The 23,496-nt window shown below is 31.9% G+C and overlaps 2 protein-coding genes across 4 annotated transcripts in view; both read left to right on the top strand.

The window, feature by feature from the left end:
• Positions 1-104: 104 nt before the first annotated feature.
• LOC133182377 (WD repeat-containing protein 93-like) lies at positions 105-21,466 on the top strand. 3 transcript variants are annotated; one of them, XM_061317204.1, is made up of 22 exons: positions 105-483; positions 975-1,176; positions 1,414-1,481; positions 2,522-2,572; positions 3,525-3,600; positions 3,976-4,082; positions 4,445-4,540; positions 4,659-4,718; positions 5,799-5,889; positions 6,072-6,086; positions 9,269-9,449; positions 9,636-9,706; positions 9,956-9,976; positions 11,185-11,262; positions 12,725-12,856; positions 15,149-15,362; positions 15,540-15,600; positions 17,047-17,203; positions 17,525-17,708; positions 17,862-17,988; positions 18,229-18,258; positions 21,310-21,466. In XM_061317204.1, exons 1-22 carry the CDS (start codon positions 226-228, stop codon positions 21,349-21,351), a joined length of 2,322 nt encoding a protein of 773 aa, XP_061173188.1. In that variant the 5' UTR covers positions 105-225; the 3' UTR covers positions 21,352-21,466. The 3 variants fall into 3 exon arrangements, with proteins under 3 accessions (XP_061173188.1, XP_061173189.1, XP_061173190.1); XM_061317205.1 differs by lacking the exon at positions 2,522-2,572; XM_061317206.1 differs by lacking the exons at positions 2,522-2,572; positions 4,659-4,718; positions 6,072-6,086; positions 9,956-9,976 and having other exon boundaries at positions 106-483.
• A 529-nt stretch (positions 21,467-21,995) lies between these two features.
• LOC133183717 (kelch-like protein 9) overlaps positions 21,996-23,496 on the top strand; it is a 31,672-nt gene continuing 30,171 nt past the window's right edge. Inside the window, exon 1 of the mRNA XM_061318640.1 lies at positions 21,996-22,633. Within this exon, the coding sequence (XP_061174624.1) occupies positions 22,019-22,633 (615 nt within the window). The 5' untranslated portion in view covers positions 21,996-22,018. The remainder of the gene's footprint in view (positions 22,634-23,496) is intronic.

Here is a 23,496-nt window from a genome sequence, read left to right as displayed (position 1 = left end):
AATGAATATACATATTTTTGGCAAATTTTTTGAAGGATAAAAATCTTTTCATTTTAGAAATTATCTTCGTGTTCGTAATGCCACTTATTCTAAAACTTTGTTTTCATTTCCGGTAGATTGTTGTGGCTTAGAAACGAAAAAAATTAACTGTAATGACTTGAATAAGGGAACCAAAAGCGTGACTATACAATCAAGATTTTTTTTGCATAACACTACATTACTGAGATGCCTGTTTACATTAGAAAGAACGTTAATTTTACTCCGCCATCAATCGACAAGTTCCCTTTGGAGGATGACGAGGACTACATCACAGATCCCGATCAACTGGTCGATAGACTTCCACAGCCATATCGTATGATAGACAAGGTTCTTACACAGTGGTATGATGAAGTATGGGAAATCATAGAGAAGCGTGAAAATGAGCGTTTAGAGGAGAGCCGCAGAATCCGCCCGCCACAGTATGACTGTTCAAATCAAATGAAGGTGTCAATGTTTTAAACGTTACTGTACAGTTGCTGAGTGTATTGACAGTGTTGAATGCATATATTTTTGTTGTTATCTTTGATTTAGCTTAACAGATTTTGTCCGATGTTATTTTCTTTTTCAAACTGTCACTTTTTTCTTAATTTTAAAATAGATCTAGTGAATATATAAAATAGATCTAGTGAATATATTAATATGAAAAAAATACGTATACATTTATTCAGGCTTAAATTTAAATTCTTCACAAAATATTAATTTGTTTTTTTTTTAAGACATCAGAATTAGTTGTAGGAATGATTATTTGCAATCAAAATGGGTAAAGTAGTACTGATCTGTAATTATATTTATATAGACTGTTTTAAAAACTGTAATATTAAGGAGGATTGTTTAAAAAGTATGCTAAAAATGAATGTTCATTTGTAGAAAAACCTCATATACTTAAATTTCACTGGTGTTAACCACTTAACCAGTTGATCCTTTGACCTCCACAGAGTCATGGAAGGGCCTGCTGTATATGTGACAGTGTTGATGGACGATACATTTTCATTGGACTTCCCCGAGGATTGGCAGCAGTGGATTCATTGACACAAGAAAGAATAGCCACTTGGGAGGAAGAGAGTGTTGATATACACTATGTGAAGGCTTATTTAATTGGTGTTCAGGTCTATCTAGTTACCACCATCGATGATATGGGTATATATACAAGTCATTAATATTGAGACAGAATGTGTTGATTATTAAGGTAAAGAATTGTGTTGGTTTCATAATCTTATCAATAAATCTTGAATTGCAACATGTAATACAAACAGATTTATACCACATTTGAATTTAGTCCTGAACATTAAAAACATCAATAGATTAAGTAACATTACAGTTACCAAAATGTTAAATATATATTTTACTTGCTGACACATTTTATTTTGATTACAGGTTTTGCACGATTGTTCATATTTGGGGGTGACAAATTTTACTTCGTAAAGATTTTGAACGAGTTTCAGGTAAGAAAGTGTTCAATTAATATTTGACTCAGAGGTAGAATGATGAATTGAAACAGTTATCCTGTCTTTTATATTATGACCAATTTTATTTCATATTTTATCTACATCATTATTTTGTACAAAAAAAAATGTTTCTTTGTAATTCGAGTTCTTGAATACAAAAACTAGCTGGAATTTGATTTGATACATGTAGTATATATATATTTCCTGATTTGATTTGATTTCATTTGAGAGAGAGAGGGAGAGAGAGATGCTCATACATGTACAATTGTTTACAATTTCTACCCATTCTTATAGTCAGATGATTTTGGAAGTGAATTACAGGTATCCAGCAATGTCTGTGACTCAAAACTTGCTAATCAACAATTAAGATAAAAGTACTGCTTAACAAAAGAGCTGAAAGGAGAAAAGGCTTGAATAAAAAAGACTAATTAAAGATATGTCAGAAAACAACATAGTTTTTCATGTCAATAATAACTTTTAACATGACTTGTAAAAATGTGCAGTGAATAATGGTTAAAAGAAGTTGCTGAGTTCAAAAAAGATCATATTATCATGATTATGAAAAGAAATATTTATCATATCACTTACCTATATCTGTAAATGTTTTGATAAAAACATAACACTGCTTTATTATTGGGGGGGGGGGGGGTGCATGCTTTAAAAGTTAAAATGTAATAGATTTAGTTTAGATAGATATGCTCAATGAGAGCCTACTTGGGTACAATGCAGTTGAAAATGGAAATTAAGTGCATGTGTAGTACATGTATTACTATGATCTTTGGGTTATTATGTGTAGTGCATGTGTAGTACATGTATTACTATGATCTTTGGGTTATTATGAGTAGTGCATGTGTAGTAAATGTATGACTATGATCTGGGGGCTTTGTGTGTAGTGCATGTTGCAATTTATTGTAGATTTAGACAGAAGTTTACTCACAGTAGTGAAATGAGTTTAGTACTGTTATATGACAAGCTCAACTGACTTTTAAGCACTTACTCTAACTAACAATTTTGCATTCCTTCATTAATATTGACAGAGAGGTAGAGGCGGGGCACATAGGCCTATTTTCTCTAACCCCGCTCATGCAGTGAGTAATGTGTGTAAAGAAGAAGCTAGATAGAATCTGCAAGTTTGATGTGAAGAAATTTAAAGATGTATAAATTACTGATTGGCAACAATAAATTTGTTACATACATATTTCCAACATTTAATGATAGTGTATACTAGTACATATTTAAAAATGAACTTGAAGTAAATTCTTATGAAGTATTTTCCCAATTGTGATATATGTATAATAAAATATTATCATTAGTCTGTACACAAATTTTCTTCTTGTGATATATGTGTATAAACATTTACATACTGTAATCATACTTTTTTTCCATGTGGTCATAATTCTGCAGAATTAGAATTTTGGTTTAATCCATGTGTGAAAAAATAAATAAGCAAATACCCTGTATGCTAAAAAAGATTATGTTATCATGATTTAAGTACACTATGACAAATTTCCCTTGAAAAGTTGCAACTGCTTTCTTAGTGTAAATTAATACCTCGCAGAAAAAAACTAATTTGTACATATCTACAGTATATGCTTGAAGCTTTTCAGGATTATATTTACAAAATTTATTACACAGTATAGATGTGCCCATACTTAAAAAATGCAATATGCTATTTATAGTCACATTGTAATGAATATTTCTCTTGTACTTAGAAAAAGACAACAAAGTTAGAAACCTTGTACCAGGAACAACTTTTGCTTAAGCATCTATTCCTTTTATTTGCAATATCTTTTTTCTGCTTTTGCAATAGTAGCCATGCAAGCTTTGATAAATGCAGAAGCTTAAATACAGAGTGACAGTCATGGAAATAATATCTTTTTTTAAATTAATTTTATGTACACCTTGCTCATCTCACTTAAAAAAATGTATCTATATGCACACTATTTCTCTTTTTAATATAAAATTACAAAACATCTGAATATAGGAAAAGTAGAGTGATTATAATATGTATAATGAATTTTATTGTACGTTTTCTCACAGGAGGGTGGAACAAAGCTGATCATAACTAAGTGTGAGGCATCAAGAAATGGTGACTATCTCGGCGCAGTATTTGAAAGTGAGTATACATGTTGTAAATTGATAATTGCAAAATATGTAAGGCCTGAAAAATGAGATGTAGAAATTGCCTTATGGAATATAATTAACAGAAATATATATTTTTTAATTTTATAATTATCAGCTAGAGTTTGTAATCATGAACAACATCAGCTGGAGCTTACATGTGTTATATACTGATAAAGATTATAAACAGAATTTGTATCCTCATTACCCAGTAAAAATTCGTTTATTTACATGTATACATGAAAGCTCAAATTACTATAATTCTATAAATTTTGCTGAAATGAAAGAAATGAGTATTAATTCAAAGCTCATTTAATTAAGTTAATAGATGCATTCAAATCATATTTTAATTAATCCTCCCTGTCTTCAGATCCAGAAACAGCTGAAGTATGGCTGGAGGTTTACAAACTTCCTAGGGATGCGTGGCTGAGTGAGTTAGAATCAGTTCTAGCACAGGCAAAGAAGGAAGAAAAAACAGTAAGTTTTCATTTGAAAGATATTAAGATTGTGAAATAAATGTGTGATTGTGAAATAAATGTGTGATTGTGAATTAAACATTTATGTGGGACAAGTCAGCTAGATGTTAAGATAATATTTTATTGGCAGATAATCATTTGTGATTGTAAATTAAGTGTTTGAGATTGTAAAATAAAGATACTTGCATGTATTTAATTTTCTTTAATAAACTTACATTAATAGTGATTGAAATTATAAACATATTGGCGATTGTTAAAAAATCTATGTAATTGTTAAATAAACATGTGTAATTGTGAAATGAACATATATGTGATTGTTAAAAAGATAAACATATGTGAATGTTTGATGTACATGTACTTTAGGAGGATCCTCAGGAACAAGGTACTGAACCTGTAGCCACAACAGATGAAGAAGCCCCCACTCAAACTGAAGTGGATCCTTCCCCACCTGTTACCCAGGTAGTTTACACATCAAAACAATATAATGGATATTTAATATTGATTTTCTGTGGGTGTGTTACTGAGTAGTTTTAAATGTATTTAAAGTTTTACCAAAGATTTTGAATTTCTTAATCAGCCCAGAAATCGCAGTATTAGTCGAACATCATCTAGGCAGTCTGTTAACATGGCGGCTTCTGTAAGATATAAATTATTTGTTCCCATTGTTCCATCCCTAAAAGTCCTGTAAAATATCTACTTTGAGATCAATACAGGTGGTTTGGATTATGATGTTAAGAGTTAACTCGCGACTCTTTTTCGTAACTTTATTGATTCATAGTTTAATATAAGTTTGTAAAATCCAGAAAGTCGTGTGAATCAAATTACAGTTTTTTTGATGATTTTGGAAGTTTGAAATTTGATCCTTGAAAGATTTTATGATTGAAAATAATGTTTTTTGTGCATTTGTTATGATTCAAGGCAATCATTTGTTATTTATTTTTCTTGAATGATTTTGATTATCATCTGCAAATTACTAGGTGTATCTATTATATGGTGTATCTTGATCTCAAAGTATCAGTCTTTGTTTTTTTGTCCAAAATCTGCTAACAGTGAATGTTTTAACCCATTCCAAATATTTGGCATGGAGAACTTCTCTCTCTCGTCACTTCTGTTGTACTGTACGTGCTGAATGGAACGCCTTACTTCTCAGAACATCCACACCTCATTATATGTTGTATTATATACATGTACATGTCTTGGATACTCTAACATGTATATACATGTGTTAAATTGCAGGACACATTACACATTTGTTCTCTATTCTCTTCATATTATAGAGAAAGAGTTTAATTATTGCCCTTAATTTCCTTATTATTGAACATTGCAAGCAGGGTTCTCTTTAACAAAATTTTGCTAACATATTATACACATACATGTTCATAGAGCAATATTAATTTAATTGATAGCAGTTACTGATTCATTTATTGAAGAAAATCTCTCATTACAAAACACGTGTACTCTTCCAAATTTTACACTGAATGTGCTCAATCAAAATTATATTTTGAAAAGGGTTCTTTTATCCAATATTGATTTTAATCAGTCTGAACAAATTTGATATTCAGTATGTGCATTTTTATTAGTTTATCAAATTATACACTCTAATAGATAATAGAAATATGCTAATAAAATTGATTGAAGGAAAAAAATATCCTTTTAAATAAAAATTATTTGTAAATAGTTTTTAAATTGTAAAATTTTAACTTGAATTTTGATAAAGAGTCAAGAAGAGAGTCATGGAGAGAAACAGATGCCTAAATTGTCCCCTACCTCTGTGGTGATGAAACTTAAACCTCCTCCCTCCATCTCGGGTAAGTCAGTAATGTAGGTCAACAGGCTTGTGGGTCACAAACAAAACAAAAAAGAAATGATCTGTGGAAAATGCTTTATGTGGATGATTTTTTTTATTATATATTTATGGTTGTGAATGGTAATTGTAAACCTTACAATATGGTACAAAATAGATATAAAAAATGCAAGACCAACTTTTCAGAACTTAGACAAAAAGGTAATTTCTCTGTATTATCAGTTTATGTTACTACTTTTTTTATTATACTCTGTCAGTCAGATTGTGAAGCAGATCGAATGTTTCCATGCATTGTTGATGTCTTAACCTCTACATGGTACATGTACATGCATTTGCATCAAACTTCTTTGTTTGGCCATTGCAATTCTGTCCATTGTACATGTAGGTGACTGAGTAATAGTTTAATATCAATGATATGTAATTTGGACAGTCTAATTTTTTTTTTGGAGCAAGAAGTTTTATGCTTATATATTTCACATGACTATGTCATGATAATTTTAGCATGATACCTTAATGGTTTACATTCACCTTTAATTTGGTATTTGGTGAATAGTTAGTGTTTGCCTCATGCATGTGGGCAAAAGATTATGAAATTGAATGTCTATAATTTCAAGTATATGTAGAATACAGAATAAAGAATTTAATTTTCTGGCTATTGGTTGGAAGGCCTGGGGCATGCTTCACGGACCAGCTTATACAAATACAATTCATTTTAGCATTGCTTCACAATCTGAACATTTTATTTTCAGCTGTTTTTTTTCTTTTCTCTCTCTCTTTTTTTTGCTAAGATTTTTCATATCTTTAAAAATGTTCAATTGTTTTCCATTCCTAGGTGAAGGTGATTAAAATCTCTTCTCCTTTTTCTTGTATTCTTCCTGAAAATTCCTTTTCACAAGGCCTTTTTAATATTTATTTTTTATTACATTTGCTACTAAAATAATTTATGATTTTTCCCTTTTATTAGCTCACCTGAAGCTCAGGTGAGCATTTCTGATCAAAAGTTGTCCGTTGTCTGTTGTTGTCATCATTGTAGTGATTGTAAACTTTTCACAATTTCATATATTCTTTTCCAGAACCGCTGGGTCAATTTCAATCAAACTTGGCATAGACCATCCCTGGGTGAAGGTCAAATGAAGGACCTCCCTCAAGAGGAGATAATTAAGAATTAGTAAAATTTTAATGGCATCCTTCAAAAATCGTGTTCTCAAGAACCAATGGGTCAGAAAAGAAGAAACTTTCATGAAGCTTCATTACAGAGAATATAAATTCAATTTTATTCAAATCATGACCTCCTGGGTAAGTTGGAGCCAGAATGGCCAATCAAAGTTTTACTCAGGAATGTACAAGAAAATATATTTAAAAACTTCTCAGGAATAGCAAAGCCATATTAATTAGTCTTATTTATACAAATCATTCTCAGGTAGCGTAGATTCAAGTTTGTTCAATTCATTACACCCGAGGTAGAGTGGGGCCACAATTGATGATCAAAGTTTTACATAGGAGTATATGGGAAAAAATCTTTCAAAATCTTCTCAAGAACCAAAGTCATGATTAGTCATATTTATATGGAAGCACCCTAAAGTAGTGTAGATTTAAGTTTGGTCAAATCATGAATCTCTCCCCCCCCCCCCCCCCCATAGGGTGGGGCCACAATGAGTTTAACATAGGAATATATAGGAAAAAATCTTAAAAATATTTTTTTCAATAACAGCAAAGCTATGATTAGTCATAATTATATGGAAGCATTCTGAATTAGTGTAGATTCAAGTTTCTTCAAAACATGACCACCAGTAAAAAAGAATACATGTATATATATATATATATAAAGGGGCAAAATTCTGCTGATGAAGAACATCAGAGCCATATATAGTGACTCCGGTGAGCGTTGTGGCCTATGGACCACTTGTTATTTAATTCACCACTGACTTTAAAGCAAATGCACTTCTGATTCACCTGCACATCTTGTTTAAAAAAAAAAATCCATGCTATTATATATAAAAACAAGTTTGCAGTGTTAGTAATTTTATTTTTCATCATTTCTCACTCACTAGCTTAACATCTGAGATTCTGAAAGACAAAGTTTCCACCCACAAAAATGTCTGATTATTGTCAGTGGCTACACAAAAATTTTTAATTAATTACACTGAAATATTTCATTTATTACATGCTCAACAAAGGCTGAAAAGGGGCAAAAGTTGACATGTATTACTTTGACTTTGCAAATATGTAGTTGCCTATTGTGCATGTAAATAACATTATCATTAGTCAGGGTTATGTCATCAAGGTTGCAGGATATTGACTGGGGATATGGAATTATCAGGAAAGATGCTTGAAAAAACAGTAAACAAATAAAAAAAAACTAGAGATACTATGAGCAAGCTCATAGAATTACCCCCTTCCTCCATGCTGCAATCTTTTTAAAGGGCCAAAGTGCAATTTTCCTTTTCTTTTAAGTGACCTTGAACTTGTCAAATGACCTTGGTTCAAGAAAGTAACATTCCTCCTGGTCATACATAATCTTTGTGTGAGGTATGAACTTCCTATGATTCTTTACAATTTTACTGGCAATGACATGGCCTTGGGTCAAGGATATGACATTCCCTCAGCTTACATGTAATCTTTGTTTGAAGTATCAACTTCAAATGTCTCTATTAGAAAGTTGCTGGACACAAATTATACAGTTTTTCTGCCTGTTACATGTACTTTGAACTTGTGCAAATGACCTTGCATTAAAATCATGATACATCTACAGGTAATGAGCAATCTTTTTCTTAAATATGAGCTTAAATTGTTTCTCCATCACAAGATATAGTCAGAAAAGGAATTTTATAAGTTGAGAATTTAAAAATGACCTTGAACTTACCACAAATGGCCTTGGATCAAGATCATGACACATCTTCATTGGTAATTTTTGTATAATATATGAACTTCCAATGATTCTCCATAAGAAAGTTATGAACTGGACACAATTTATTCACTTTTATGCAAGTGACCTTGGTCTTGCATGAAATGACCTTGGATCAAAGTCATGACACACCTTCAGGTCATAAGTAATCTGTGTCAAGTATGAACTTCCAATATTTCTCAATTACAAAGTTTATATGGCCCATACATGAATGCTGAGAGATGAACAAAGTGATTCCTAGGTACACCCCCATCCCTACCCCAAACTTTGTTTGCTGAGGGTAAAAAACCCCCACTAACAATGAAATGTAATTGGAATTGAAATCAAGTTATTGTAAATTTATATGAATAGCTAAGTAGGCTTAGTTGAGATCATTATCCAAGCACTGAAAATAAGGCTTTCAACATTAAATAGAAAAGATTTAACAATTAGAATATAAATAAAAGTGATGAAATATCATGTGACAATTAATTGACAGGTAACACCTCCTCCTCAGTGTATTCAGCTTGTCAGAAAGTGGATGCAGGGGAGGTTATCGGTACAGGTATAAATCATATATTAACTCCCAGTCACAAAGAAATGAGGAAAGAAGTGTTTGCTCATCTCCATGACAACCTTATTGACTATTTACCAAAGGAAGAGGAACTGGAATCACTCGAGTAAGTGTTCATAATTTGTAAAAATTAGGGAATCATATTCTTCTCTCTTCATTGTATACATGTAATTTGTTGGGAACTATTTTGATTCACTGGTAAAGATAAGAGAGAACTGGATTATAGCCATGCACAGACACATTGACTTGTTTTTTCTACATTAACGTACTTTTATCTTTTATTTTCTGACAGGGATGTCAATTTCCATTTTATGACAGCTGGGCGATTGGTTCCCTTTGGTCTGGAACAGCAGAGTCAGATAGGTATTATTAATTATGTGTATATCTTTACAATTGTCTATCCATTAAATATTAGTCAATCAAAATCAGATTAAAAGTGCTTTATTCTTTCATGGGACTTATTTCATATATTATGTAGTTATACTCTGTACATTATATAAACTTTCTAACTATTATTTAATAATATATGTAAGTCTATTTTTTCTATTTCTCCTTGTGAAAGTCTCTCATTCCTTTTTCTGACTGTATGTTAATCCTGTAATTTTATTTCAGGCAATGAAGATGAACTAAAGAGTAATATTTTATAAGGGTGACAAAATGATATAACCATGCTTTTATATTCCTTGCAATACACCTCAACATCATGCTTTTTTCTTTAGTTTATTAAGGTAAAGATCTAGTAAATGAGTTAGTTAAGACTGTCTTTTCGGTGCTACATCCATGATGAAATCTTAATTAATTTAAACTCACTTTTTCCTGTACCTTATGGCTATAAGTGAATTATGTAGAAAATGAAACATTTTCATTTGAAAAGTAATTTGATTACAATCAGAATACCCATGTTCATTTTAATTTCATTTTCACTCAAAAATTCAAAATATAAAAATTATCATTTTCTGAGAGACAGTAGGCAATCTGAATATATTTCATTTGGCTGCTAAGGGATTACTTCCACTTCATAATTGGTTTTCTTCTTGAAAATCTATGTTAAATGCAGATTTTTTTTCATTGTGTTTTGCTAAAAATTATTTTTTTTTTTGATATTTGAGCAAGCTGTTATTAAGTATCACTGAAGGAATTTATGTCTCAAATCTGAGACACATGCCCATTTCATTTACTGGGTCTTTACCTTAACCAAAAACTTTTTAGTTACATGTTAACTTTGTACAGTGTATAATGTAACATTCTGTTGAATTTGAAAGTTTACAAAATGCATAACACACAGTTGCTTTTAAAAGTTTAGATTGATATAAAAATTTAGTCTCCTTCAACTGAAAGTTTAAGAGAATTAATTAACAATTAATGAAATGGTATATATACTAGCTCATACGTTAAAAAATGCAAGACATATAGAGTTAGATAATAGAATAGTGTTAAGTTTAGTTCAAGAATGATTTCCCCGCAATTTATTCAGCAATTAACTGTTTTAAGGTAATCAAGAAAAAAATAGTTCTGAACTAGAATAATTAAGATATATAGATCCAATACATGATTTTAAACATTTGAACTTACCCTGGTACGTTACAATTACGTTACAATGCTTTTCAAAGGTAAACTCTTGAATTACATGTAAACTAATATTGTATGTGTATGAAAGTATTATCCTCAGTCTGTTTTTTTTTTGTTTTTAGAAATAATACTGTATTATACTAGCAATCATTTAAATAATTTTTTAAATAATGCCACACATAATAAAAGGCATATGCATGTTATTGTTTCTTAGTTATTCATAAATGTGTTATGAAGTCATTATAATATTTTCCAATCCTTAATTATTTCAGGATTGCCAACAACTATTGCTGTGTGGTGGAAGGGATCCACACATATGGTACATTACTCATTGCTCAAACAACACAAAGGTATATCTTTAAAAAAAAAGTGGTTACCTGTTACACGAATTAATAGCATTGTTGTAGGAACCTTTTTTAAAAATGAATTTAAGGTATGTCACTCGTCAGCTTTTTAGAAAAGTTCAGTCAGAACCTTTAACTTCAAAACTATTTACTACAATTCAATTTTTATAACATATTTAAATTAAACAATGCAAATTATTCCACATTCAATTAAAAAACTGCTCATAAATTCATAAAGAAGCAAGATTTATGAGGGACTATTTCTTGTGGTGGAAGGATATTTAGAAGATTAAATCCTTCAAATCTACACATTTGTCAAATTTAGTATCTTGGAACTTTACCCCACATATTTTTACTTAGAGAATATTTTTCATTCTGATATGCTAGGAATATTAAATAAAGGTCCCAATTTATATTTTTAGAACAAATTTTGCACATTCACTCAACAGACTTTGTCAAGAAATGAAGATATATTAGAGAAGTCAAAATAAAATTTACACCGTTTTTAGCCTGAAAATCGCACATTTTAACCAATATCTCAAAATTTACATCACTGACCCCAATTTTTTCTTTCATTATTTCAAACAACACAATACCTCAAACCGATCTGCACTTAATTCATAAAAAGTTTGATACAGGAAAATATTTTATTGCCTACTTAGATTTTTTATACCCGAAATATGATACTTTTTAAGTGCAAAAAGGTCATACAATAATTTAAGCGCATTAATTTGCATGATATGCTCAATGATAAATATTATTCAAACTATTTTACCTAAAATAAGATTATATTTATTGCCATAATTACATCTGATGAAATATGATTAAGATTAAAGTGATTAACCAATTAGTTACAATTTAAGTGCAAAAAGGTCAACTTATTTGTACCGTAGCTCAGTAAGATGCACACTGACCCCCCATTTTCTTTGTGATTTTGAAACATGCTTTATGAGTACTTATCTAATATATACTTCTCAAAAAATCCTTGATATAACAAATTTCACGAGTGACATACCTTAAATGTGTTTGCAACAATATAAACTTGTAAAAGTGAAAAAAAAATTATTGCAACAGTGTCATGGTTAAAACAAAGTAATTTCCATATTTCAATTAAGTTATATTCAAAGAAAGTACAAAATTTTTATTTATAATCAGATATCTTGACAGAACTTTATTAGATCTGCAGAAATTACTTAAAAAAAAACAAAAAAAAAAAAAAACAAATGAAAAACTAATATTAGTGTCCTTTTCAATCCTTTTTGGGGGATAGAAATTATGCAATATTTGAATTTCTGTTAACAATTTGAAAAAAAAGGTGATAATATCATGTCAAGTAGATTTTATCTATTCTTATGACTTAATACATTTAGGCATAAAAGAAAAATAATTACTGTGTTTTAGAATAACATGTTAAGTATCTAATTTCCACTTTCCTTTTGGTGATGTAAATGTTTGCAATGAATTGTAGATTTTGAGGTTAAGCCTGATTTAGTCTGGCCATTTACTAGCCCTGTGACCTCATCTTCCATCAGCGATGATTCCTCCTTATTGGCTGTTGGATTTGAAAATGGGAATGTTGTGATCTGGGACAGATATTTAGGTATGCTGCTAAAGTAAAACAAAAAAAATCAAACATCATTGTCATAAGAGCAAGGTTCTTTTTTGGCCCTGTGAATTTCTGAAAAATCAAAACTGCTCAGTTTTAGTTGACAATGCATTAAATACCGCTTGGACCCTTGGTGACTGCATAGTTATTGAAAATGATGAACGGTAATTGTTTTGCTTTGCTAGTCAGTGCATTATGACATCATGAACATTTCTTTACAAGTGGTCAAATTTTAAGCTGTTTTTATGCCCCCGGATCGAAATATCCCGGGGGTATATTGTTTTTGTCCTGTCTGTCTGTTTGTCTGTTTGTCTGTTTATCTGTTTGTCTGTTTATCTGTTTGTCTGTTTGTCTGTCTGTTGTCAACTTTAACCTTGCCCATAACTTTTAATTGGTTTGAGCCATGACTTTCATATTTCACATGTGTATTCCTTGTGACAAGACCTTTCTTTGGGTACCATCATATTTGACCTTTTGACCTTGACCTTGGAGTTTGACCCACTTTTGCAAAATTTTATGAGACTTTAACCTTGGCCATAACTTCTGAACAGTTGGTGCTTGGGGTTTCAAACTTCACATGTGTATTCTATGTTACAAGGCCTTCCTTTGGATACCAACAACTTTGACCTTTTGACCTTGACCTTGGAGTTTGACCTACTTTCGAAAAACTATAACCTTGGCCATAACTTTTGAATGGTTGGTGCTTGGGGTTTCAAACTTCACAAGTGTATTCTTTGTTACAAGACCTTTCTTTGGATACCAACAACTTTGACCTTTTGACCTTGACCTAGGAGTTTGACCTACTTTTGAAAAACTTTAACCTTGGCCATAACTTTTGAACGGTTAGAGCTAGGGCTTTTATACTTCACATATGTAATCCTTGTGACAAGACCTTCCTTTGGATACCAACCACTTTGACCCTTTGACCTTGACCTAGGAGTTTGACCTACTTTCGAAAAACTTTAACCTTGGCCATAACTTTTGAATGTTTGATGCTAGGGTTTTCTTACTTCACATATGTAATCCTTGTGACATCACCTTCCTTTGAATACCAACCACTTTGACCCTTTGACCTGACATAGGAGTTTGACCTACTTTTGAAAAACTTTAACCTTGGCCATAATTTTTGAATGGTTGGTGCTAGGGCTTTCATTCTTCACATATGTAATCCTGGTGACAAGACCTCTCTTTGGATTCCAACCACTTTGACCCTTTGACCTTGACATAGGAGTTTGACCTACTTTTGAAAAACTTTAACCTTGGCCATAACTTTTGAATGGTTGGTGCTAGGGCTTTTAAATTTAACATTTTTTATCTTTTGCCTGGATTTTGACTTGCATTTGAGAAACTTTAACCTTCGCCATAAGCTGCCATACGGGGGCATCAGTGTTTCACAAACACATCTTGTTTAAATATTTTTTATAGAGCACAACCTCTATTCCAAAATGTGAGATTACATAATGATAGATTATAAACCATGTTTTATTTTTTGGATCAAGGGGTGTGCTCATTTTTAGCTCTACTGGTTACTAGTGGCCAGAGACCAGAAGAGCTTATGCAATTGTAAGGTGTCCGTGATCTGTCTGTTCGTCTGTAAACAATTTTTCAAAAATGCAATTTCTCTTACAGTTTTGATGTGATTTCAATATATCTTGGCTCACAGATAGACTACACTAAGATACATAATGCTTTTTATTGGTTTTTTGATTTTGATGAATGGTGTTGCCATGGTTACTAAAAATAGAAATTTCTGAGAAATACTTTCAAAATGCTATTCCTTCTGCATTTTTGGTCTGATTCAGATTGCAATAAATCTTGTCACAAAAAGAGACTAAACCAAGGATCATTTTTCTATTTATTGCTATTGCGTAGTTTCATGTCCAAGTGCTACTTTTCTCTTCTTTTGTGATAAGTACAGACCAGAAGAGCAACAGTCTTGTCAGAGACTTCTGGTTTAATTCTTTGCTGAAGGTACTCATACACTTGTTTTCTGCAAAATTCAGGAGCACTGCAATTTCACAAAGCCCGTTTTCCAATACTTGGACTCTCAAAAGAAACTTGCTACAGAAAATGAAAACACCAAGTCTTTTCTTTATATTGATGCTTAATTAGGACATAGGGTATTAGTCTATTATATGTAAATGGTCAGGGTCATTTTATGCATAAAGTGAACCTATCTCTCTGTAAGCTTCTTCACAGCATCTGGTTGTAAGTTGTGACTTGGATAGTTTCAAAAAGCTTTTTATGTGGAAGAATATCTATCTTGGAGGGATATAACTCTTTCAGGTATACAGAGAGGAGTTGTTAACATTGTGGACCAAGTTAAGATTGCACAGCTGATCTTCTTGGATCCCAGTATCTGTCCCCAGACAGTGGATGATTATAAGCCATACAGAACTAAATCCTCCACCTACTTGTTGATTCTGTGTGACAATGGGGCTCTGTTTGTTATGATGACGGGGCCTGGTCTGGAACTAGACCCCATCTGTGTCACACCACGGTAAGTAACTTCTATATATTAAAGTTATATTTAATGATTTATAGTTCTCACACAAAATTTAGTTTTTAAAACCATTTCTTGAGTATTTTATTAAGATGTGTACAAAATTTTTACGAAACACAATACATCCTATTACATGTATGATAATTATATAATTAGACATATTCTTTATCACAGAGTAGAGAAAGAAGATGATATATTTACACTGGTGCAGCCTGTACAAGGAATGCATGATTTGGTAAGTATTGCATACCTTTTGTATCTTACGTCTGATATTAACTAAACTACAAATATCATTTGAGTGGTATAATGTTAAATGCCCCATATTTATAGACATCATGATCACTAACCATAAGTGAAGATCTTTCACATTTCCTATGAACCAGGCCAGATGCAGCATCATGGTTCATTGTTGTTCCAGTGTCTTATATAACATGACCTTACTTCTTAAAGTCTAATGTGACAGAAATATTCATATGCAGTGCTTATATTCTTACCAAAAAAAAAGTCATTGCCTTTTGCAGAATGTAAGATTTGATATAGCTGACATGAATATCACAACTTTTTTACGTACAATGAACATTCATCCAATGAGCCAAGCTATGCCATAGCCATATACACAATTGTAAGAAATGAATGATGAGTTCTAATACCAGAAAACATTTTCTAATATAAGATATTGATTTGAGGTTAAACACATACTTCTTGATTGATAAACAAAATATCCTTGTTCCTCGCCATTGTGGCAGTGATATTTATGCCCCATTAATTGACGATTCATGGGCATGTAGATTTGCTCTGTCTGTCTGCCTGTCTGTCTGTCTATTTGTCTCCGCAAAAACTTTAACCTTGCCCATAACTTTTGATTGGTTGAAACTAAGGCTTTCATATTTCAAATGTGTATTTCTTGTGACAAGAACTTTCCTTGAGTGCCAACATATTTGATCTCTTGACCTTGACCTTGGAGTTTGACCCACTTTTGCAGAATTTTACCAAATTTTAACCTTGGCCATAACTTTTGAACTGTTGGTACTAGGGATTTTGTACTTCACATGCATATTCCTTGTGGTACTGGAGCACTTATTTTACATGTGTATTCCTAAGACCTTCCCTTTGGTATTAACAATTTTGACCTTGACCTTAGAGTTTGAGCTACTTTTGAAAAATTTTAACCTTGGCTATAACTTTTGAATGGTTGGAGCTAGAGCTTTCATATTTCACATGTGTATTCTGAGTGCCAGAATCTTCCCTTTGGTATTAACAATTCAGACCTTTTGACCTTGACCTTAGAGTTTGACTTACTTTTGAAAAAAAAAACTTTATCCTTGGCCATAATCTTTGAATGCTTGGTGCTGGGGCTTCCATATTTTATAGATGTTTTCCTTGTGATAAAACCTTTTCATAAGTACCAATAATTTTTACCTCTATATCTTGACCTTGGGGTTTGATCTACTTTTTAAAAACTGAACCCTTGACATAGTTTCTGAATGGCTGCTGCAAGGGCTTTCATATTTCACATGTGTATTCCTTGTGATAAGACCTTTTCTTGTATACCAACATTTTTTATCGGCTGACCTTGACCTTGGAGTCTGACTTCCATTTGAGAAACTTTAAGCTTGGCAATGAGCTGCCATTCAGGGGCATCAGTGTTTCACAAACACATCTTGTTGATTTTTGTTTTCAGCTAATAACAATCCTGAAATCTGGGAAAGTTCAAATCAGAGATACTCTACAAGGAAAGGTTCTTTGTGAACCTGTTCTACCAAAGTCCCATGAACTTATGACCCCCTGGGACCCTGTTGTTGCTGTTGGAGCTATGGGGCAACTTTTGTTTCTGAAAGGTAATGGAATTATAATGGATTACTGAAAACATACAGATCTATAGGAATGTTTTATTTCTCCACCATACAAAACAAATTAGCCTTACCTGTCCTATCATGAGCAGGTAAAGGTGTTGTTTATGTATTGATAACAGATTTCCTGTCATCAATCAATCAAAAGGAGATTTAGAAAAAAAATTATTTGTTTTTAAAATAGAAAGATGGGTGTTGGGTTGATACATGCTTGAATAAATCAGGTAGTTCTTTTAGTGTATAAAATTCTACTAGATTTACAAACAGTAGTTGTCAACCTGTACTTATGTAAAAACCTCCTTTATCCAGGAAACAATAAGGACTATGGAGAAGAGGAAGGAGGGGATCAGTCGGAGAGTGCGGGGGCATTATTTGTATATCAGATGAGATCCTTCCCCTCCCTAGACTCCTACATGACCAAAAAGAGGGACAAAGTACAGCAGACTGTCCATGCTAAAATAGAAAATAGGATTGAAGAATTGATGAAAGAAAGGCAAGTTTACTCCAAGATTATAACTATGTGTAGTGGTTGTCCTTCTTGTTGTACAGGTAGTTTTAACATCCTTACTTCTTTCTCCTGTGGTAATGAAATCTTTAAACTTTAGTCTAATTAATTAACTGCTAATGAGTTCGACTTTCTTTATAGGATTGCCATGCAGGGTCTCAGAAAATCCCGAATGCAGGAGAGGTGGGGGAATTTAAAGGAGGAAATCTGGAGCATTCTGCAGTATAAGGATGAGGCAGAGAAATTGGCAGACGTTAGACCTGAAGTCGTATGTATCTGTAAACTTAAAGCTGTCAAATGTGGTAATGAAACAAGATAATATTAATTACCAGGTAATGTTAGTATGAATTTAGAGAACATATTGCTTTCTAAAACACAGGACATATTTTTAAAGTACAGTAAAAACATAAGGCAAATGTGCATGGAGTTTTAAATCTAGTTTTTAAAATAAAAATATTAACTGTATTCAAAAGTCACATTTAGAGAAATGTTTTTTTTTATGTTTCAGCATTATAAGTATGTGAGGAATTTCTCTCAGGTATGTATTGTTATCTTCATATCATTACATAGGTACTGGATTAAAAGTTAAACTGCTCAATTAAAGTATAATATTTATTTGTAAAATTGCAAAAATTATAGTTTTGTTTATTTAGAGCATTAAAGTTAATAATGCTCATGCAGACCAAAGTTTGTTTTAATAACATGTGTAACTAGGACATACATTAAAAGTAGGTAAAAATGTGATTTTTTTATCTTAAATATTCATTGGCATTAACATTTTTAGGATTGTTTAATCATTAAAATACCACTAACAGCGGTACCGGTATATTCTGTTCTAATTCTGATGAAAATGTCCCAAAGCAGAGCAGGTATTATTATTATGCAATAAAACAGAGAGCATGTCTCTGACAGAGGTAGACATTCTACTTATTTAACAGTACATTTGTGCATTTATGAATTACCAGTAGGTCATTTTGTGAGGAAATGTAACAATTTTACATTGAAGATGAACATTCTACAAAATTACAAGCCATAAATGTCAAATAAGCATATACCAGTACATGTATTTCATTGAATGTATGTTTTTCTTAAATTCAAATTAAGTACAATGCCAGTCGCACTATTGCAAAATAAACTTCTAAATTACATAACCTTTTTAAACAAATATTTCTTTCAGTGAAAAAACAGTTAACTTTCATAATGGATTATTGAGTGATATCAGGTTTGTTTCTAATACAGCTAGGACCTTTTGGATGTTGTATATCCTGCCTGCTTTTCATTCACTAGGCTATATATGCTTTTTCATTAAAGAATCAAAAAACTTTACTTTCACATTTTTGTAGTAATGCTTATAAGTATAAGCATTTTTTTAGTCTTTCTATTGTCAGCATGACTTGCAATGTTATTGTCATGTTCTAAATTTTGAATTTACTGGGTGGGAGTAAATTCAAAATTTAGAACATTATCTTAGTACTTTACATAAATCTACTATTATTTTCTTGCAAAAATTAATCTTTCAGTTCAGGGCTAAAATATCCTATTTGTATTTTCATTTTATTCATTCCAATAATAGTTTAAGTCTTGCCTAGTTAATTCATATTTTACAATATGATTGTAATGAAACTGAAAACTCTGTGGTCAACTAATTTAATATCGAAAAAACGTCGTCTCGGGGGGGGGGGGGGATTTTTGAATTGAAATCATGTTTGTAAATCCAATAAATATATAACACGCACTTGATTTCAACAAAAGGTAACTGAAGAAATATGTATTTTTATGGGAAAGTTTCTCTCTGTCTATGTTAAATTATGTCTTTTAATTCAAGTTATTTCAAACTCTTTGAATTAGAATAGATCGGTCTTTTTCACCATTCAGCTCTGTATCCTTTTTTTCTTCATTGCTTTGGACTGGACGCCACAATTCTAGTTAGAGGCGACACCGTGTTGTGTTTTGTAATGTGTATGATTTATGGGTAACACATGGGACTTTCAATTTTCCTGTCCAATAAACTTGGCGCGACACGATCGGAAAAAATGTGTGCTATATGGAATTGGTTTTTATTTTTGAGCAGAGTGAAAGTGTAATATAACCGACATGAATGGACGGAAATGCTTGAAGTTAAGATCTGCAGCCAAAAATACGTGTGTTCGAACAATTGTTTCATTGACAGGTGGCCAATAAATGTTGATTAATTTGTTCAAAGTACTGAACTGACACAGTTCACAGAGCTTCGTCGAGTTTATTTCTGTCGTAAATTACCGGCAATGTTGGTTCTCTCTATTTGGCATAACCACCCGCTATTGTCAGGGGTATGTACGTTGGAATAGTTAATTCCGTTACCAAAAGATACATTATTGCTTTAATTGCATCTAAGCTTGACGCCCACGTTTAATGGTGTTAGTTTTGCTTTTAAAAAATGTAGCAAAATTATACATGTAAACAAATCTGCAAGGTTTATACATTTCCACTTCCAAGTTTTTGGGGGAGGAAGGGTGGGGGAGAGGGGGGGGGGGGGCAGCTATGTAGTAAGTTTTGGTCACTGGTCCATATATTTGTGTAAAAAAAAATGATCATTTGTATTTTTCCTTCTCAGCCAAAGAATGGAAGAATGGTGATTAATTACAAACTGATTTAAAACCGCAGATTTTATGCAAGAGGCGAAATTAGTTAATAATTAAAATGCCATTTGGCAAGGTCTTAGCTCTAGCTACGCATGTACATATATAGATCAAAGAGTATGCGTCCAAATTCAGTGAAGTTGTGCCAGTCATAAATTTCAATGTTTTTAAAGTGCTTGATTGCAAACTACCGAATATTAGGTATGGAATATAGTGAACATTTTGTAAATGACCATTGGGGCAACTTAATTGAATTTGGGCGGTGCACGCGTCGTTTACCGACCTTTATTTGAAAATTAAGATAAGTACACGATTTTAATTTTCAAATAAAAATCGGTAAACGACACATGGACAGAATACCGTAATACCAGAATACCTAAATATAAATTCTGTTTGCAATAGAAACCGTTCTATGCGTCACTGTCCGTACAGGAATTTTCACTTTTGAAACGTCAGCAAGATTATTTCAAAAATAAAGTTATCAATGTTTTCTTTGCAATCTAATAGGTAGGTAGTTCTCTTTTTTTTAAAGGATGACACCTCTTAGTCTCAATTTAATATATTATTAATATATTATTAATTACATTCTGTATTTTAAGTGTCCTCAGTCTGTTGGACGTTTATTATTAATTTTCAGGCGCCTACTTCTGCAGTTTTTATGAGGGATTTTACATATTGTAGGAAAGTCTGCATATAACTTCACAAAAAGCAACATTTCTCTACAGATTATATCTCATTTAAACAAAACAATTTTTTGCATGATTGAAATAAAACTCATTAAGATTTAATGTAATTATTTCCTATTTCATTTTGCATAGATACATGTATGTGTATATAAATATTATCAACCCTTTTCGTTTCCTTAGTATCATTCTTATAAAACAAACCAAATAATAATTTACATTAGTCTGAGTTCGTATGTACTAGAATGTGCACCAAATACAAAAAGGAAATCTAATTTCTTATTTCAGACACCAGGATCAATGGGATGGTCGCCATTTTTCCAGAAATAACGATTATGTGTTTGGAGATATTTTGGTTTATGACTTTTTAACCGAATTTTCCGTCCAGTGTGATATTTCTTTATTTATAATTATCTGTAAATAAATTGATAAATTTTCCTCGCTTTCACTTATTTGTACACTTATTCCGTCAACATATTCTAACAGAATATCCAGCATTCTTCGAGCAGGTGTATCTATGGTTATTATACCCAGACGCCCCATGAATGTATAGACTGCTGAAATGAAATATGTTTGTATTTATCTTTAATAAAGGTAAAAGATGAAAAGAAATAGTGTAGATTGCATAGACACAATAATTCTTGGGGTAGTAAAAGTTTGCAGATATTTTTTAGTCTTAGAAAATTACATGGCAGTTGCAGATTGTGTGATCTTTGTTGTTGAAGAGTGTCTTTAAATCATATTAAAACTGATTCCTCGAAATTGCGAACTTGCCAACCAAATATCAAATAAAACAACTAAAAGTTGTTTTGAATAGGTCTTCTAGATTTAATTGAGGGGTAAACTAATATCATGGCTTGGTATACCCAAGGTTAGGTAAAATAATGACGTCACAATCAAGAATTGTTGTTAACGTAACAGTTTCCTGACGTCATAAAGGTACTAGTAGAATGGAAACCTAACAATGATTGCAAGAGCCCATCAATCTAAACCCAGAATGCGAAAAACAACTTGTTATTCGTACAAAGAGTTGTTAATTGAAAGGCGCCGGCAAAATAAAGTAGTTGAGGAACGCGGACGGAGAACAAAAAATGTCCAAAATCTGTCAGAAACTGTCCTGAATGGATTTGAAGTGCTTTGGCGACAGAATATTTTGTGTGACATCATCATAATTTGCCAGGGTCGAGCATTTGATGCCCATCGTTCGCTGTTGGTCACTTGCTCTGATTATTTTTACGACATTTTCGTCGATCAGCTTTACGATGAAAGAGAAATGGACATCAGTCATCTTGAAATCGAAGCAAATATATTTCAGAATATATTGTTATGTATGTACACAGGAAAACTGCAAGTGTCGGAAGAGACCATTGAAGGAACGCTGCATGCTGCTTCTCGACTAGGTTTTTATCTGATACAGGATGCGTGCGAGGAATTTCTAGTAGAGAACACACGTCTTAAGAATTGTCTGAAAATGATTGACAGAGCTTTCAGTTTTAACCTTGATAAACTTACAGAAAAGGCTTTAGAACTAGCGGCAAAATATTTTAAAGTTATTTCAAAAAGATCAAGATTTAAAGAGCTCCCGGTTGAACAGATGATTGCTTTGTTGAAGGTTTGTAAATTCCATTTATTATACATGTGTTACATTAAAAGTTTAAAATTTATCAATTTAAACTTATCTATAACAAGAAACCAAGTCTCTAGATCAGAGGTCAAGGTCATAGCAGATTTCTGTGTGAAATCTCTGTCCGGAGCATTTCTTATCTCCCCTTGGCTTTATCTTGCTCATAATTCTCCCAAAGACTACCCCTTAGTAAAGATGTAAGTCGTAGGTCAAGACAAATGCAGATTTTTGTGTAAAATACTTATCGGGAGTATATCTTCTCTCTCCTTTGTTCAGTCTGTATCATACTGCTTGCGAGAAAAAAGTGTGCATTTATATTTATATTTCAGGAATTTTTTTTTTTTGCGGTGTGTGTACTTTTTTTGTCGATCGTTTGTTGACCAGGTGGGTGGCAGTAAGATTTTTAATAGGATATGATATATTTCGCATCACATTTACCAAAAAAGAATTTTAAAAAAATGTCAATGTAATGATAAATAAATTTTATTATTCATGCAACGTTTTGATTTTATTTTGACTTTATATTGTGCAAGTTTGATTAAATTCGATACATATACGCTTATTCATAAAATTCATCAATAGAAATTTGAATATGATGGCAAAATGTATTCTGTTGGAAAGCCTAGCAAAACTAAGGGAACTGTTTTCTATATTTCTTGATAAATGCAGCTACCATTAATAAATTTTTGAAAGAAATCTTTCGAAGATAAAAAAAATCCACTCATCAGTCAAAAAGGAGTGTTCATTTCTTCTGGATCTTTTGCGCATACCCAAACTAGTCATTCGATAAAAAAAACAAAAAACAAAACAGAACCTAAAAAAAAAACAAAACAAAACAAAACAGCAACACG

Source organism: Saccostrea echinata, unplaced genomic scaffold, assembly GCF_033153115.1.
Source record: "Saccostrea echinata isolate AGI-Se365-2 ecotype Australia unplaced genomic scaffold, CSIRO_AGI_Sech_v1 ptg000009l, whole genome shotgun sequence".
NCBI classification, from domain to species: domain Eukaryota; kingdom Metazoa; phylum Mollusca; class Bivalvia; order Ostreida; family Ostreidae; genus Saccostrea; species Saccostrea echinata.
This window is presented reverse-complemented; position numbering and strand designations above follow the sequence as displayed.